The 14068-nt window shown below is 45.2% G+C and overlaps 1 protein-coding gene across 1 annotated transcript in view; it reads left to right on the forward strand.

Annotated features, from left to right (window-relative positions):
• Positions 1 to 14068, forward strand: part of MACF1 (microtubule actin crosslinking factor 1) — a 350069-nt gene that overhangs the window by 205804 nt on the left and 130197 nt on the right. The window contains 5 exon segments of the mRNA XM_032227099.1: positions 8931 to 9089; positions 9748 to 9981; positions 10348 to 10544; positions 10547 to 10568; positions 11760 to 12296. Coding sequence (XP_032082990.1) covers positions 8931 to 9089; positions 9748 to 9981; positions 10348 to 10544; positions 10547 to 10568; positions 11760 to 12296 — 1149 coding nt within the window.

Here is a 14068-nt window from a genome sequence, read left to right on the forward strand (position 1 = left end):
GAAGAGTTGAGGCAAGAAAGTGACAATATTGAACCAGAGGGACAAACACTACAAGACAAGGAGTTTCCAGAACGCAGAAATGATTTTTCTGAAAAGCTATGCACGCAGCAGGAATCAGAAGAAATCAGAGAAGTCGTGAATGTTGATGATTCTTCCTGCGTGGTTGAAAATACAGAAGAAAAATGTCAAGATGCTTCCACATCTACCAAGGTAGGTAGCTTAAATCTTATGGCTGTTCATGCATATCTCATGACTTAATTAGAGAACTAGTGTATTTGTGAAGACAAAATAGATACCTAGTGACAGTTGTCTGAAAGCCACCTTATACAGTGGTGAAGGGACCTGGCTCGAAACTGGGCAAGGCTGAGTTCTAGACCTGCCTTAGGCACAAATGGGTGACCTTGGGCCAGTCCCTCTCTCTCAGCCCTAGGAGGCAGGCATTGAAAACCATTTCTGAAATCTTGCCAAAAAACCCTTCAGAAACAAATCTCACCGTCCTCTCCTTGAACTGTCAAGCTGAGAACTATGCAGCTTTATCGTTGATTTATATTATTGCTTATTTAATTATATTTACTTGCTGCCTCCTTGCAGCTAACAAAGTAAATTAACTAGCATAAATAGTAACATCTGCATTAAAATATTTAAATTGAACAATATGGCAGCAAAAAGCCTAGCCACAATTTCATATGGACAAATACAAAAACTAGTTTAATACAATGCTGGAATATTGTCAATTTAATTAGTAAACATTTTTGAAAAAGGATCTAAGAAGGTGAGGACATTCCATAGAAATTTTTGCTAGAGTTTTGAAAAATGATCTTTAATTGAAAAAAATGTGATTGAAAGAAAAGAAACTGGGGTATTTTCAGAAAGAAGCAATAGTGTATAAATGTAACAAAGTCCAAAAGGAAAAGAGATGCTTCTCAGTCCATATCCCTCCTATACAAAGAGCCCTGCTCTTTCTCTCCTGCTCTTCCAGGCTCCATTTAGCAAGTGGCTTTGCCTGAACTATGATGAAAGGCTGCTTGCGCTGCTCTCCAGAGTGCGGAGCATTGAGATGCGCATGCAGAGGGTTCAGCTGGCGGAGCTGAACCTCCAAGCGCTGCAGGAGCTTCTTCGCCAGGCTGAGGTAAGAGAAGCAGGCCCTGACCTCAGGAAAAAGGCATGCCCATGTCTCACATGGCCAGTCTCTTGCTCGGCTTGAGGACACAGCTGTGTCAGCCCTACGAGATTGTCCAAATCAGGAAACTGATTCCACAGGGTGGCTAGAACTGTAGGCTTCGGTAACAGAATTTGACAACTCTGCCTGCATTTTCCCTCCCCTCCCTCTTATACCCCAGGGAATCATGGAGGAGCCAGCCCGAGCCTCTTCCTGCTGCTTTCTTCTTCCCCGGGGCTTAAGGAATGCCTTTGCCCTTTTTGGTTTAGGAATGGCTCTTGAACCCCAAGGCCATCTTCATGGCTCTCAGCAGGCAGGACATCCACAGGAGGGCTAGGTAGTCAACTGAGGCTGGGACTAGGAGCCGTGTTGGTTTGGGCCTGTAGCTGCTCCTGTGAGCACAAAACCGGGTTGGTTAAAGCAGGATGCCCTGCTCCACTTTTCATTCTTCCTTTACTTCCTGGGCGACTGGCAACAGGGGACCTAAGGAAAGCCAAGTGCTTTGACCTGAGAGTTTATAAGTCAGAGAAGAGACTGTTATTCCAGGGATTGAAGGATCCCTTGGCTCAAATTAGCAGCTTCCAAGCCCTGGAAATTTCCCCCGTGGATCCCAGGGCCTTTCCAACCTCCTCCTTGCAGCCCACTCGCCTCTGCCAGTTAGGTGGAGTCACCAGTCTTTGGGATATACCAGTATGTCTAGGACTAGAAAAATATGGTTCTGTCAAAAGCAGGTCAACTGGGGAGGTTAGAGATGTATCCTTGCCTCAGTTTCCAAATGGTTAGCAGCTCTCCATGTCTGTCTGTCCTTCTTCCCTTCTCTCACTTCCCAAGTTGCCTTCATGCACTTGAGTCCACTGGGCCAAGAATGTGAAATGGGTGGACTCTATAGCTAATCACAAAGATGATGGACTTGGAGTTGCTGGTGGCTGAGTCCTACTCTTGATGAATAAGGCTGGGAGAATGGAGCTGCTTCCTGCCTTGTTTGTCCGTTTGGACTGGGCTCTGGACACTCTTGGAGCACATTTATAAAGTGTTGTATTTGTAACTGTCTTTTTTCTCCCTTCTCCAAAAATAAAAGTTGTGCAGGGAAAGATATAAAAGCCACATTGTGCCTTCTGATTCTTACAGACCTCAGTTAAGAAGCACTCTTTTAAGCCCTGTCTCCTCTAATTACTTACATTTAATGACACTTTAGCCTTGGAAAGAGGAACAAAACCTGAAGGGTTGATATTCAGTGGTTTGGCTCCCATTTATTTTCTTGCTCGGACAGTGAAGCCAGTGCCGTAGCTGTGGCTCTTCTGCTCTGGCAGGTTAGGGTGACCTAGAATGGGCAGGCAGAGGTTTATTCCAGACTTGGAAAAGACTTTGCTTTGCTTAGGCTAACAGCATTCTTTTCCTCTTAGGCCTTGGATGGGGAACTGAAGGATCTGTCAGCGCCTATGAATCAGGAGCTGGAAGCTGTGGAAGGGCTTGTGGCCAGCTCTCCTCAGGAGGTCCCGGAGCAATTACTGAAGGCTTTGGAGAAGGATGCCAAGACTCTTTTGAAGTCTTTTGGCTCCGTCCGTGATGTCCTGACTTCTTGGCTGCTAAACCTTTGCACTGCAGCAGAAGCAGAAAAGGTATTGCCTTCTTTAAGGGCCAAACACATTCCTGGTGGGGACAATTTATCAAATGTAGGACAATCCTGGCACTCAGACTATCTAGAGAAAGGCTGGGTGAAAGTGAAAGATTATGGTTATTCTATGTGCTTTTTTTCTTCACACCTGATACAGAGCAGTTGATCTGGGAATTTTTTTCCATAAACTGAAAGTGGGCATTTGGAGGCCAACATCATAAAGTCAGCTGGATTTTGGAGGCCCTGTTGCAATAAAATTTGCTGCAGTTTAGTTCATAAAGTAAGAAATGGCTGTTAAAGTACACTTCCTGCAGTAGAATACTGCTTCTGTTTTTCATACATAGCATGTTGGTACAAGGAAATGGCATAGATAAATACTGAATGTGAGGTGGGTGTTAAGTATCTCTCCTTTTGGAGACTAGAGTTGAGAAGCAGAAGGTAGCAAAGGATGTGCCGCTGAATAGTCACACTATCAATCACAACCGCCGAAATTAAAACAAGGATAACTTTACTTGCATTAACAAAAATAAAGTAGGATAAACATTCTCCAAAACAAACGATAAGTAGTCTTGAATAAGTAGTCTTGAATTATATACACAGTCTATGATACAACACGTTGGTTTACAGGTGCTCAACTCACAATTCACCATGTAGACAGGTAACTAACATACAGAGTAGCCACCATCCAATATACAGTATTCAACTCCAATAACAAGCACGGAGAACATACAGGAACAACCAGGAACAAACAGTAGTAGTTTCTACTCCCTCTTATGGCTGATTAAAGCAACAGCATCCAATCACATCTCATTTGAGCATTTAAAGTGACAGATACATTATTTCAATCATGATATATATATCAATATCTCTATCTCTATCTCTATCTCTATATCTATCTATCTATCTATCTATCTATCTATCTATCTATCTATCTATCTATCTTGCCAACCTAAGACTAGGATTACATCCCTAACTTATCTGACAATTTTTTATATTATATAAAATTTATAGATAAATATATTACCCGCACGTACTTGCATTCTCACACTAACCTGATACTGTAGCATTAAAGAGCTCATTTGGTTAGATGGGAGGAACTTTATTTTGAGATGGAAAAAAGATGGCTGACTGGAACCAATTCATTAATGGCTCCTGGGCTTCTCTGTTATTTGTTACTGCTGTGTTAAATGAAAGGTTCCCTTCTTTGCTGCCAAATTTTACCTCCATCCCAAAAGGGAGGCATCTAGGCCATTCCCCACTCTCACGGACCACAGCCTTTTCCTCTGTATCCGCATGGTGTGTAGCCCCCACACCCAGCCAAAATCACCCATGGCTGCCCAGCATCAAAGTGGCACCTTCCTCCTCATTTCAGCACCATCCAGGAATGCCTTCAAGCCATTTTGCCACCTGTGGTGGGGACGTCAGGAGACACCAAAGAGAGATGGGGGAGGGATCAGTCATGGGGCCAACGAAAGGCTTGCCCGGATAGTTTTCTGCTGACTGGAGCTGGGTGAGGAACATGGCAGCTGAATGTCAGGAAGGTCTAATTCTGTGAGGCAGTTGGAGCCTCTTCTTCCAACAGAATGTCCTTGTCTGAGTTTATGACCGGCTTAAGGAGCTGCCTTTATTTGTGGGGATCCATCCAAACACTGATTTCTTTTCTTCTGTCCATTCATTCATTCATTCATTCATTCATTCATTCATGTGTATCCCACTTTTATTATTTTCATAAATTACTCAAGGGCCAAGCATATCCAACACGTCTTCTTCTTTTTATTTTCCCCACAACAACAACCCTGCGAGGTGGGTTGGACTGAGAGGAAGGGACTGGCCCAAAGTCACCCATTTGGCTTTCATGGCCAAGGCGGGATTTGAACTCATGGTCTCCCACTTTCTGGTACCTTTCTGTCCCTGTGGCAAGAAGTCTTTGAGGAAGGGACTCCTCTTTTTTCTTCAGTTGTTTTTCTGCACTTACTTAGAATGTGTAAGTAGCTTTCTGGCAGTTCTTTTGTGAGCCTGCTTACAAGAAGAGTTCTGAGGGAAAGCCTCCCTTTGTGGCATTGATTTCATTTCAGAATTATCCCATCTCTTGAAAGGGTGACTGTTTCTGCTAGATTTGATGCCTTTTGCTAACTTTGTTTTGCTTTCGTGTTTAAATAGCGGTTTTAATTCTCTATTCCCTTTTTATTCTGAGGCTAAAATCCAAAGTCAGCAGGCTGAACTCCATGGCAAATCGCAAGGGCTGCTGAAGTGGGTGGCAGACTCCACCCAGCAACTCGATGTCCTTGAATCCAATGCTGGGATGAAGGGCGGAAGCTGGACCCCCTACCTTCAGCGATGCAAGGTAGCCATAGCAACAGCCATGTTAAGGTTCTCTGCAAGAGAACATTGCAGTTTTGGGACGGGATGGGTGGGTAGGAATAGGTGGAGGTGACATTTCATTAACCAGGCTCCCTTCATCTCTTGAGACCTCACCACCATCATTCATTCTCCTGTTAGTTGTTTGAGCTTGCAAAATATCACCAGATGCTGAAGGCAGCTTTTGGAACTAAGCTGCATGGCTCTTCTAGCATTGTACATGACTGACATTGACTTTCTGGATGCCCTTGGAGGGTCTGATGGGAGATACTTCCCAGGGGGGGAAGGTCACAGGCCTTTGGCTGCTGGCATCCAATGGCCAGAATTGCCTTTCTGATACTTGAAGTTACCGTCTGTCTTTCCAGGCAAAACGTCATGGGTTTTTGTGCCAGTTCCCTTGTTCTTCTCCACAAAACTTGGACTCATCCGATCTGTCTCCCTTCTGGCAACTGGAGCTTTTGGCCTGTCAGTGGGATGGGGTGAGGGATGGACGAATGATGGCTAGAAACCTATCATCCATGTGTTTACATTTATAAATTTTGCTTTGGACCAGGACCCATTATAATCTGCAGTGACGTTTTTGGGTTGTAACCATCTATGGTGATGAATTCTGCAGGCTCTTGATATGGAGATTGAGAAAAAGTTTCCTTTCAAGAAACTTCCTCCCGAGACAGAGACATTTGTGGTGCCACTTTCATGAAAAGAGGGAGTCCCCTGTTTCAGCCAAATGCTGTTAGACATGGGTTACTTCCCTGAACTGCAAAAAGAGCTCCAGAGCAATGCAGCAAGTTAGGGCTTACTTTCCTTTGGGTAAAAGAGAGCAGCGCTGGATCTCATTTTATTAAGGGCTGCTAGTTCTTTTTCTTTCTCCTGGTGGCAGAGAAAGAACTGAAAGCTGTAAGAAGTTAGCTTTTAATTACCGAAGCTACAAACGAAAGATGGTTTGAATACAGGACTGTGCCATTAAAATGTTTAATCTTATGGCAGGAAAAACATCTCCAGTGCACTTGCAGTTATGGTGGTGTTCTAAAAGAGGCATGGCTAATTCATGATATATGTATCCTAATTGATGTAATTGAGCTCTGGATGATGTCACTGAAAGACCCTGCCCTGTGGTATGCACTACCTTGATGATTTCCAAGGAAACCAATTCTTGGAGTCTAACAGACCAGGGATGTTGGTTTATTGTTGGCCAGAGACAGAACACAATGGAAGCTGACTTTCAGAGCAAAAGAAATCCAATGAACCGAACCTCAGATGATGCTGTAGTATGGTTTCTTCCAGTTGAGTAATTTCTGCCCAGCCTAAGAATAATTTGCCCTGCTAACAGTTTCTCTTTCTGTTCTCTTGATATGGCCAGGAACTGGCAAAGCCCATCACAGAGACTAAAACTCAACTTGATGAGATGGCCTTGAATATCCAGTTCTTCATTTCTGAGCACATGCAAGACTTGAACACTGAGCAAAGCGGGCAGTTGCTGAGGCTGCTGAATGACCTGCAGAGGACTTTTCGGGAGTTGTCCGAGAGAGTGACCGCCCACACTGAGGTCCTCCAGGTTTGTCTCCAGCCAGTAGAGCTAATGGAGGAGATGATGGGGTGGACTTCCCTCTTCAGGGCTGCCTTGTCCTTGATAAGGAACAGTGTGGTTGTAGTTGTGTGTGCATGTGTGGCTTTTACTCTTGATGAAGCAGTGGTGCTCCTGCTGAACTTTGCAAAACCTTTAGGCTAGTCTCATTGAATGAGTTCAGGACAAAAAGGACTCCTTCTTTTGGCACTGCTGATCAGGAAGGGTGGATGGATAGAACTGTCTTGGGCAAGGAAGACAAGCAGAATGTCTAGAGCAGGGGATCAAACTCATGACGTATCAGGACTTTTTTCCCCTTCGCATGGCCAGCACGTGATGCATCCGGCCCATCAGATGGGAGTTTGACAGCCCTGGTCTAGAGGCTGGGAGGAGAGACAGGCAGAGAAGGGAGGTCGCAACAGATAGAGCGTGACGCCAAGATTAGCCAGAGTCTTTACAAAATGCCAATGCAGTCATAGGCAACATCAACAGAGCAATAATATCAAGATCACGGGAAATTTTAGTACCACTTTATGCTGTCTTGGTGAGACAACACTTGGAATACTGCCAACAATTCACCACAATACAAAACCAATGTGGAGACCCTAGAAAGAATGCAGAAACGAACAACAAAGGTGATCAAGAGACTGGAGGCTAAAACATATGAAGAACGGTTGCAGGAATTGGTATGTGTAGTCTAGTGAAAAGAAGGAGATGATAGCAGTGTTCTAATATTTGAGGGGCTGCCACAAAGAAAAAGGGGGGCGACCTATTCTCCAAAGCACCAGAACAAGAAGCAACAGATGGAAACTTATGAAGGAGAGATCCAACCTAGAATTAAGGAGAAATTTCCCAACCAGTAAAAAAAAAAATATTAGCACAAAATCTTAAGCCAACATCCCTGTTTGGGTGGGGGCAGAGGTGACTGGGTTCCTCTCCTTGCTAGAGAGAAGCAGGGCAGGGATGATTATATTTTTAAATTAACTGGTGTGTATATGTGTGTGTGTGTGTCTACATGTACGCGTGTGCCTGTATATATGCATGCAGGGGGTGGGGGTGGGGGGGAGAATTTCATTCCCAATCTGAGCGAGAAGGTAACTTTTGCAAAGGCTGCAGTTGGAGAGGGAAGAGGGATTCTTTCCCTGCTCAGATGACCAAAACCCCTTTTTTTTCGCTCTAATTTTGACCCCAAAGGAGCTTCTGGATTTCAGCCCAGCCTCCTTGAACCTTGACACCTTCTCTTTGGACTGCCCACCTTCCTCCACGCTTCTGGGCACAATCCTGTTTCTGCTGCTCACCCATCCTCTGCCCACCTCCCCTTTTCAGGGAAAGGGAGTTTTGTTCAGCAGTGGCCTCTGTCCCACTGTGCTGTTTTGCCTCTTGTCTCTGTGTGTATTAACCAATGTGCTTTGCCTTTTCAGATTGAATGTGTCTCATCCCTAATGCAGAAGATCTCCTTACACTGCCGAAGAGCACTTTTGAGGAGAACTTCTCTTACTCCCTTTCTCAAACTGCTTCTGTTGTTTGGCCTTAAGACTGCCAGAGAAAGCAGGACAACTCATTTGGCCAAGGATCAGAAGGGACCAAGCATTGACAGAAGGATGGTCCAGGGTCACACATCATGCTCAATCACCTTAAAGTTACTCTGTGCCCAGAGCAGCCTCTCCTAACCCAGCACCCTCCAAGTGTGCTAGACTTCAACCCCCACAATCTCCAGCCTGTCTGGATGGTCTGAGTTGAAGTCTAACACCACTGGAAACAGCTAGTTGGGGAAGGCTGGCCAAAAGGCATCTGTTGGTGTGGAATCTCTCTCTGCCTTGCTCTCCTTCACACACCCAAACACACACGGGCTGTCTCAGGAACGACCTCTTGTAGGTCACTGCAGTTGTGCAGTCATTGTATGTGGCCCTTTCTCCCATCAAGACTGCAAAGAAAAAATGACTTAGCTATTTTCTTAGGCTGGGGACAATCATCTGATTGCCTTCATCCATTTCTTTCCTCCCACCCTTCCCTCCCACGGTATGAGTTGAGTCATACTTGTAAAATTGACATGGAAGAGGAAAGGTGCAGGTGAGCAAGAGAGAGCAAGAGACAGACAATGCATCTTGTCCTCCAAGCACTTCTGTTTCTCTGTTTTACATTTTCTCTGACCTTATTTGTTTTTTTATTTGTTTAACTGATAAGCCTTAACAAATCCCTTCCTTCATTTTTAAAAACTCCCTCTTGCCATATAGACACTGCAAGAACAACAAGCCATACGAGACCACAAGCTGCAGGAGATGTGCACCTGGATGGATCAGGCAGAGGCCCAGCTGCAGGGTTCCCAAGCAGCCACAGCAGGGGCATCAGGGGAAGACCTCTCCGTCCTGGAACACAACCAGAAAGACGTGACCGTAAGCATGAGACTTCCAGAAGACCCTGGGGTGAAAGACGGAGCTTTTCTTGGTGCCTGGCAGGTGCCACACTCTGGCTTCCCTCTCCCATCATGCTCTCCATGTGGGGACCATCGAGACTTTAAGTGGTGTTAGACAGCCTTGGCAACTTTAAGATGTGTGAACTTCATCTCCCACAACTCCCCAGCCAGCAGTTAAAGTTCACACATGTTGAAGTTGCCAAAGTTGAGAAACCCTGTTAGAGGGCAAGGAAGACCACCTCAGTGGAGACATGCAAGAACCGTTGCTTAGGCAAAGGGGGCTGGAGGATTTCTCAAGCCCAGAACTAGAAGATAATATGGGGAAGAGGCTTAGGCAGGGGCCTCCCTGATTCACAGGAGGATAAGAAGGGGAAGCAGATACAGCTCAGTCAGACCTGCAGGATTTGGTTATTGCCGCCAATCTCAATAAAAGTAGATTTTGCTTTCCTGGGAAGTTGATTTTCTCATCTAGTCTGCTTGGTGGGTTGGATAAATAAATAAAATCAAAATGTAATGGGTGGCTCGAGGGATCTTTTTGACTGAGTCTGTTGGAAAAGATGATGGGAAGAGAGTTAGAATGCCAGCCTTGAAAGTCAATTCCTAGAAATTTGCAGAAGGCTTCGCTTGTGATTCTCCAGGACCTGCGTCGGAGCCTGCACAGCCGGACGGCTTCCTTCACAAGTGTCTTGAAGGCAACAGAGGACTTTCTGGAGGAGAACAGAATCAAACTTCCCCTTGGAGAGCTGGAATCCCTGCAAGAAAAGCTCCACCAGGCTCAGGGGCGGTACCTGTCTCTGCAGGAGAGGGTGGAGGCCGCCCAGAAGGAGCTTGAAAGTGCTGTGAACTCTGTGATGCAACAACAGACAGAAAAGGTAGGACAGAACTACCAGCTGGGTAATTTCAGCTCTTTTATTGCCAGAAGATAATTAGAGAATTATCTTTTATTCCCTGTTAGAGAAGCCATGGTGGGTCCTGCATTGAATAGGAGATGGGACTGGATGGTCTCTCCTCCACCTCTACCTCCGGTTCAGTCACCAGATTTTAAGAGGGGATGCAATTATGTAAATACACATCAGTTGATTGTTGCAGAGTCTGTCAAAACTACGATAGCAGGTGCTCAAGAAAGTGATTATCCTTGCTGCCCAGCCTGTTCCAAGCAGCCTGCTCCAGCAGCAACACTTTATTCATATCCATGGAATTTTTCTACTTTGTTTCTTCTCTCAAAAATTTGTTCCCAGGTTAGAGTTATTAAAGACTTTGAAGAAAATTGGAGTAAGATTGAATCCCTTCTACACTGGGTGGCATCAGTGGAGAAGTCTAGAGGGGTCCCAGAAGATAAATTGTGGTCAGTGGGAAAAGATGGTAGAAGACATGGAGATGGAAGAGTCCAAGATGCTCCTGATGGCCATTGTTGGAAATGGTTGAAGAGAATCTTGATTTACACTACACGAGTTTGAAGGTTGGTGCATCTATTCACTGAGTAACATCCTGGCTCGGCTAGGAATCCATTTGTGTCACTTCATTTTTAGTCAGTGTCTCCCAGTTTCCCACTCTGTGTAGATCCGGGGTGTCAAACTCCATTTCATTGAGAGCCGCATCAGGGTTGTGTTTGATCTCGAGGGGGCCTGGGAGGGGGCGTGGCCAGAGTGGGCATGGCCAGTTTAACGTCATTCGTGTCGGGGGCATCTGCTGTGGCTCAAGCAAGCACTCTGTCAGCAAAAACAGGCTCCTAAGCTCCATTTTCAGCTGCGATGGCCTCCTGCAACCCTCTGCCAGTGAAAATGGAGCTCGGGAGGCCGCATGCAGCTGTCCCGAGCTCCGTTTTCACTGGTAGAAGCACCACGGCCAGTCCTTTGCTGTTTCCAGGGCCAGATCTAAGTACCCCATGGACCGGATCCGGCCCCTGGGCCTTGAATTTGACACCCCTGGTGTAGATTTTGATGCCTTGGCTCTAATCCTAACCTGGAATGCATCCTAGCCCTTTTCTGGAAACCAAATGCAAATCTTTCGGTAGTGTGGGAGTCCCAGAATTGAACATTCTGTCCCAGAACATTCTCAAAGCCCACTTCTTCATCCCTGTTAACTGTCCTGGGCGTTTCTCTGAGAATAATGACTCAATTGCGGCATCACCATTACTTACGCTCAAGGCTGAGAGGCAGCGTCCATCTCTCCCATTTCATAGCGGCCATCCTTGGCTTTCAGTTCATTCTTTAACACAGATCAAAGTGCTGCCATTGTCTGGATTAGTAGATAGTTTGGGGCCTGCTCCAACTCCAGATCATCTATTTACTGAGGTGATTGTGAAGTTTGCCTCCAAGTGTCCCTCCTGACGTCAGTGGGGCAACTGATCAGGGTCCCCTTTCCGTCAGTGAGATTGATTGGCATCCACTGTTTGTTTGTATCACACTCCACTAGGATGCATTCCGTGTTGTTTGGAAGCAGCCCTGGATGCATTCCTGAGTATATGTATATAACAAGTATAGAACTAGAACCATCTTGGGCTTCCTCTGTTGGGAATAAATGAGCCAAATCTGGGACAACTATAAGAACCAGTATTCTCTTCCTGGCCTGCAGGGTCTGGCTTTGAATTTTCCATTGGAAGCTTGATTTTGATATGCTTTTGATGTAGTTTTTTATGTTTTCTTTCCAGGTCCATCACCAAGAGCTTCTTTCTCACCAGCAAGAGGTCATTCTAGCCACACAGTCAGCCCAGAGTTTCCTGGACAAACAAAACCACAATCTTACACTGGAAGAGAAGCAGAATCTGCAAAGAAGGCTAGAAGAGCTGAAGGACCAGTATGCTGCTTCCCTGTCTCAGACAGAAGGGCAGCTCAAACAAGCCCAGACGCTCTGTGATGAGCTGCAGAAGTTTTTGCGGGACCACCAAGAGTTTGCAGCCTGGCTGGAACAGGCCGAGCAAGACTTGGAGAAGATGTGTGCAGGGGACGGCAGCCTTGAGTCCCTTCAGCCTGTGCTCCTGCAGCAGAGTAGCTTCTCTGAAGATGTGATTTCCCACAAAGGGGACTTACGTTTTATCACGATGTCAGGGCACAAAGTGTGGGATGCTGAGGAGGCTGTGGCTGCTGCAAGTGGAGGGGAGCCATGCCCTGAGATATTAGCCACCAGCGCATTAGTGAAGAGCAAACTGGAAGACGCCAACAGGAGATATGGCACCCTCCACTCTAAGGTAGGAGAAACCTTTAAAAGGAAAGGGTGATTTTCTCTGAGCAGCCCATCATATCTGCTCCCCAGTTTCTTTTCATTTCTTCTGTGATAGGGGTGTCAAACATGCAGAGTGCAGGTCGGATGCGTCACGCACTGGCCACGCATACCCCCAGTTTAGCAAATGGGAGAAAAGTCGTGATATGTCACATGATGACAATGTGATGCTGTGAGTTTGACACCCCTGTTCTATGACATCCTCAAAGCCGCAAGTGGTTAGAATAATTGTGATTGTGGAAAAGTATTTGCCTCCTGGCAGATTGCCTGAGTTTTTGCATATGCCAGTGAGGGAATGCAACTGTCCTCCTGTTCAATCTAATTGAAAGGATAACTGGGGCCAGTTATTTCATTAAATAGTCATGCTATTTTGTGTCAAACTCATCTTATAAAACAAACTTCACCAACAGTGAAGTTCTCACTACACAGATCTGAGGGCCATGGCATACGTGGTCACATAAGTGTGTCAGGAAACCTAAAAAAAAATACTGAACAGCATTGAGGGATCTGTGGGCCTCTCTTGACAAAAACAGTCTTCATAATTCTACCATCAGAAATTTACTAGATAGGAATGGGATTCATGGGATCATATCAAGCTGAAAACCATTGTGCCCTAAGAAGAACATCAGTGCTCCATATTACACTGAAGAAGTCAGGCAATGGCTACCAATATCAAAAACATCTGACGGGCTATCCCATTTTCTTTTTACCGGGACAATCTGAAGCTGTATAGAAAAATACCATCTGAAATAGAATCCCTGATCATCACTTTCTGGATATATACAGCCAAGATATTGCAGTGGAGTTTGGGCTGGACAATCTACCCTTACCATCAGCAGATAAAATAGTAAAAAATAGTAAAAATTGAAGGAATCAAAGTATCCTTTGGAAAATAGCATCAAAAGCCTGAATGGAGACAATTTGCTACAAATACCTGGGCATCCTTCAAGCTGATAACTGAATTCAAGAAGAAGGTTAGAAGTGAATATATTAGGAGAGTGAAGAAGGTTTTAAAGCCCAACTCACTGCAAGAAATACCATCAAGGCAATTACACCTGGACAATTCTGGTCATTAGATGCACAGCTGGAATAGTGGACAGGACCTAAGCAAAACTAAAAGTCCTGGATAGGAAGGTGAGAAAATCATCCACTCACCAACATTGACTAAGGAAGGAGCATGGTGGGCATGGAAAGTTGCAGGTATTCCAGACAGTTGAAGAAGAAAAAGAATATCTGAAGGAGAGTGAAGGAAATGCACTGAAGCCAGTACCTCATTGAAGCTTACTGAGTACTTGGGAGACCAACTGCCCTACAGGAAAGACCAAATGAAGAAGAGAAAGGAAACATGGCAAGGCATATATTACATGGCCAGTATATACATATACAATAACAACAGCAACAACTAGCAGGCAAAGCAGATAAGAGCAAAATCTAGTAATGGCTAAAAGCAGAAAGTTGAAGAAAAAGACAGAGGGATTAATTAGCTGCACAAGACCAAGCCGTAAGCATAAATGTTTCAAATCGAGAATTGAGAAGACAGCAACAGACAGCAAGTGTCATCTCTCCAAGAAGCTGAAGAAACAGTGATTAGCTGCTGCAAGTAGATCACACAGACTGGTTTCAAACAACAGGAAAGTAGCAACACTGGTGCACAGGAATATCTGCAAGAAATACCATTGAGACTGCAAGAGACTCAACATGGAGCAAATTCAAATGTTTTGGAATGGCCAAGCCAGAATC

The sequence above is a fragment of the Thamnophis elegans genome, chromosome 12 (genome assembly GCF_009769535.1).
Source record: "Thamnophis elegans isolate rThaEle1 chromosome 12, rThaEle1.pri, whole genome shotgun sequence".
NCBI lineage: Eukaryota > Metazoa > Chordata > Lepidosauria > Squamata > Colubridae > Thamnophis > Thamnophis elegans.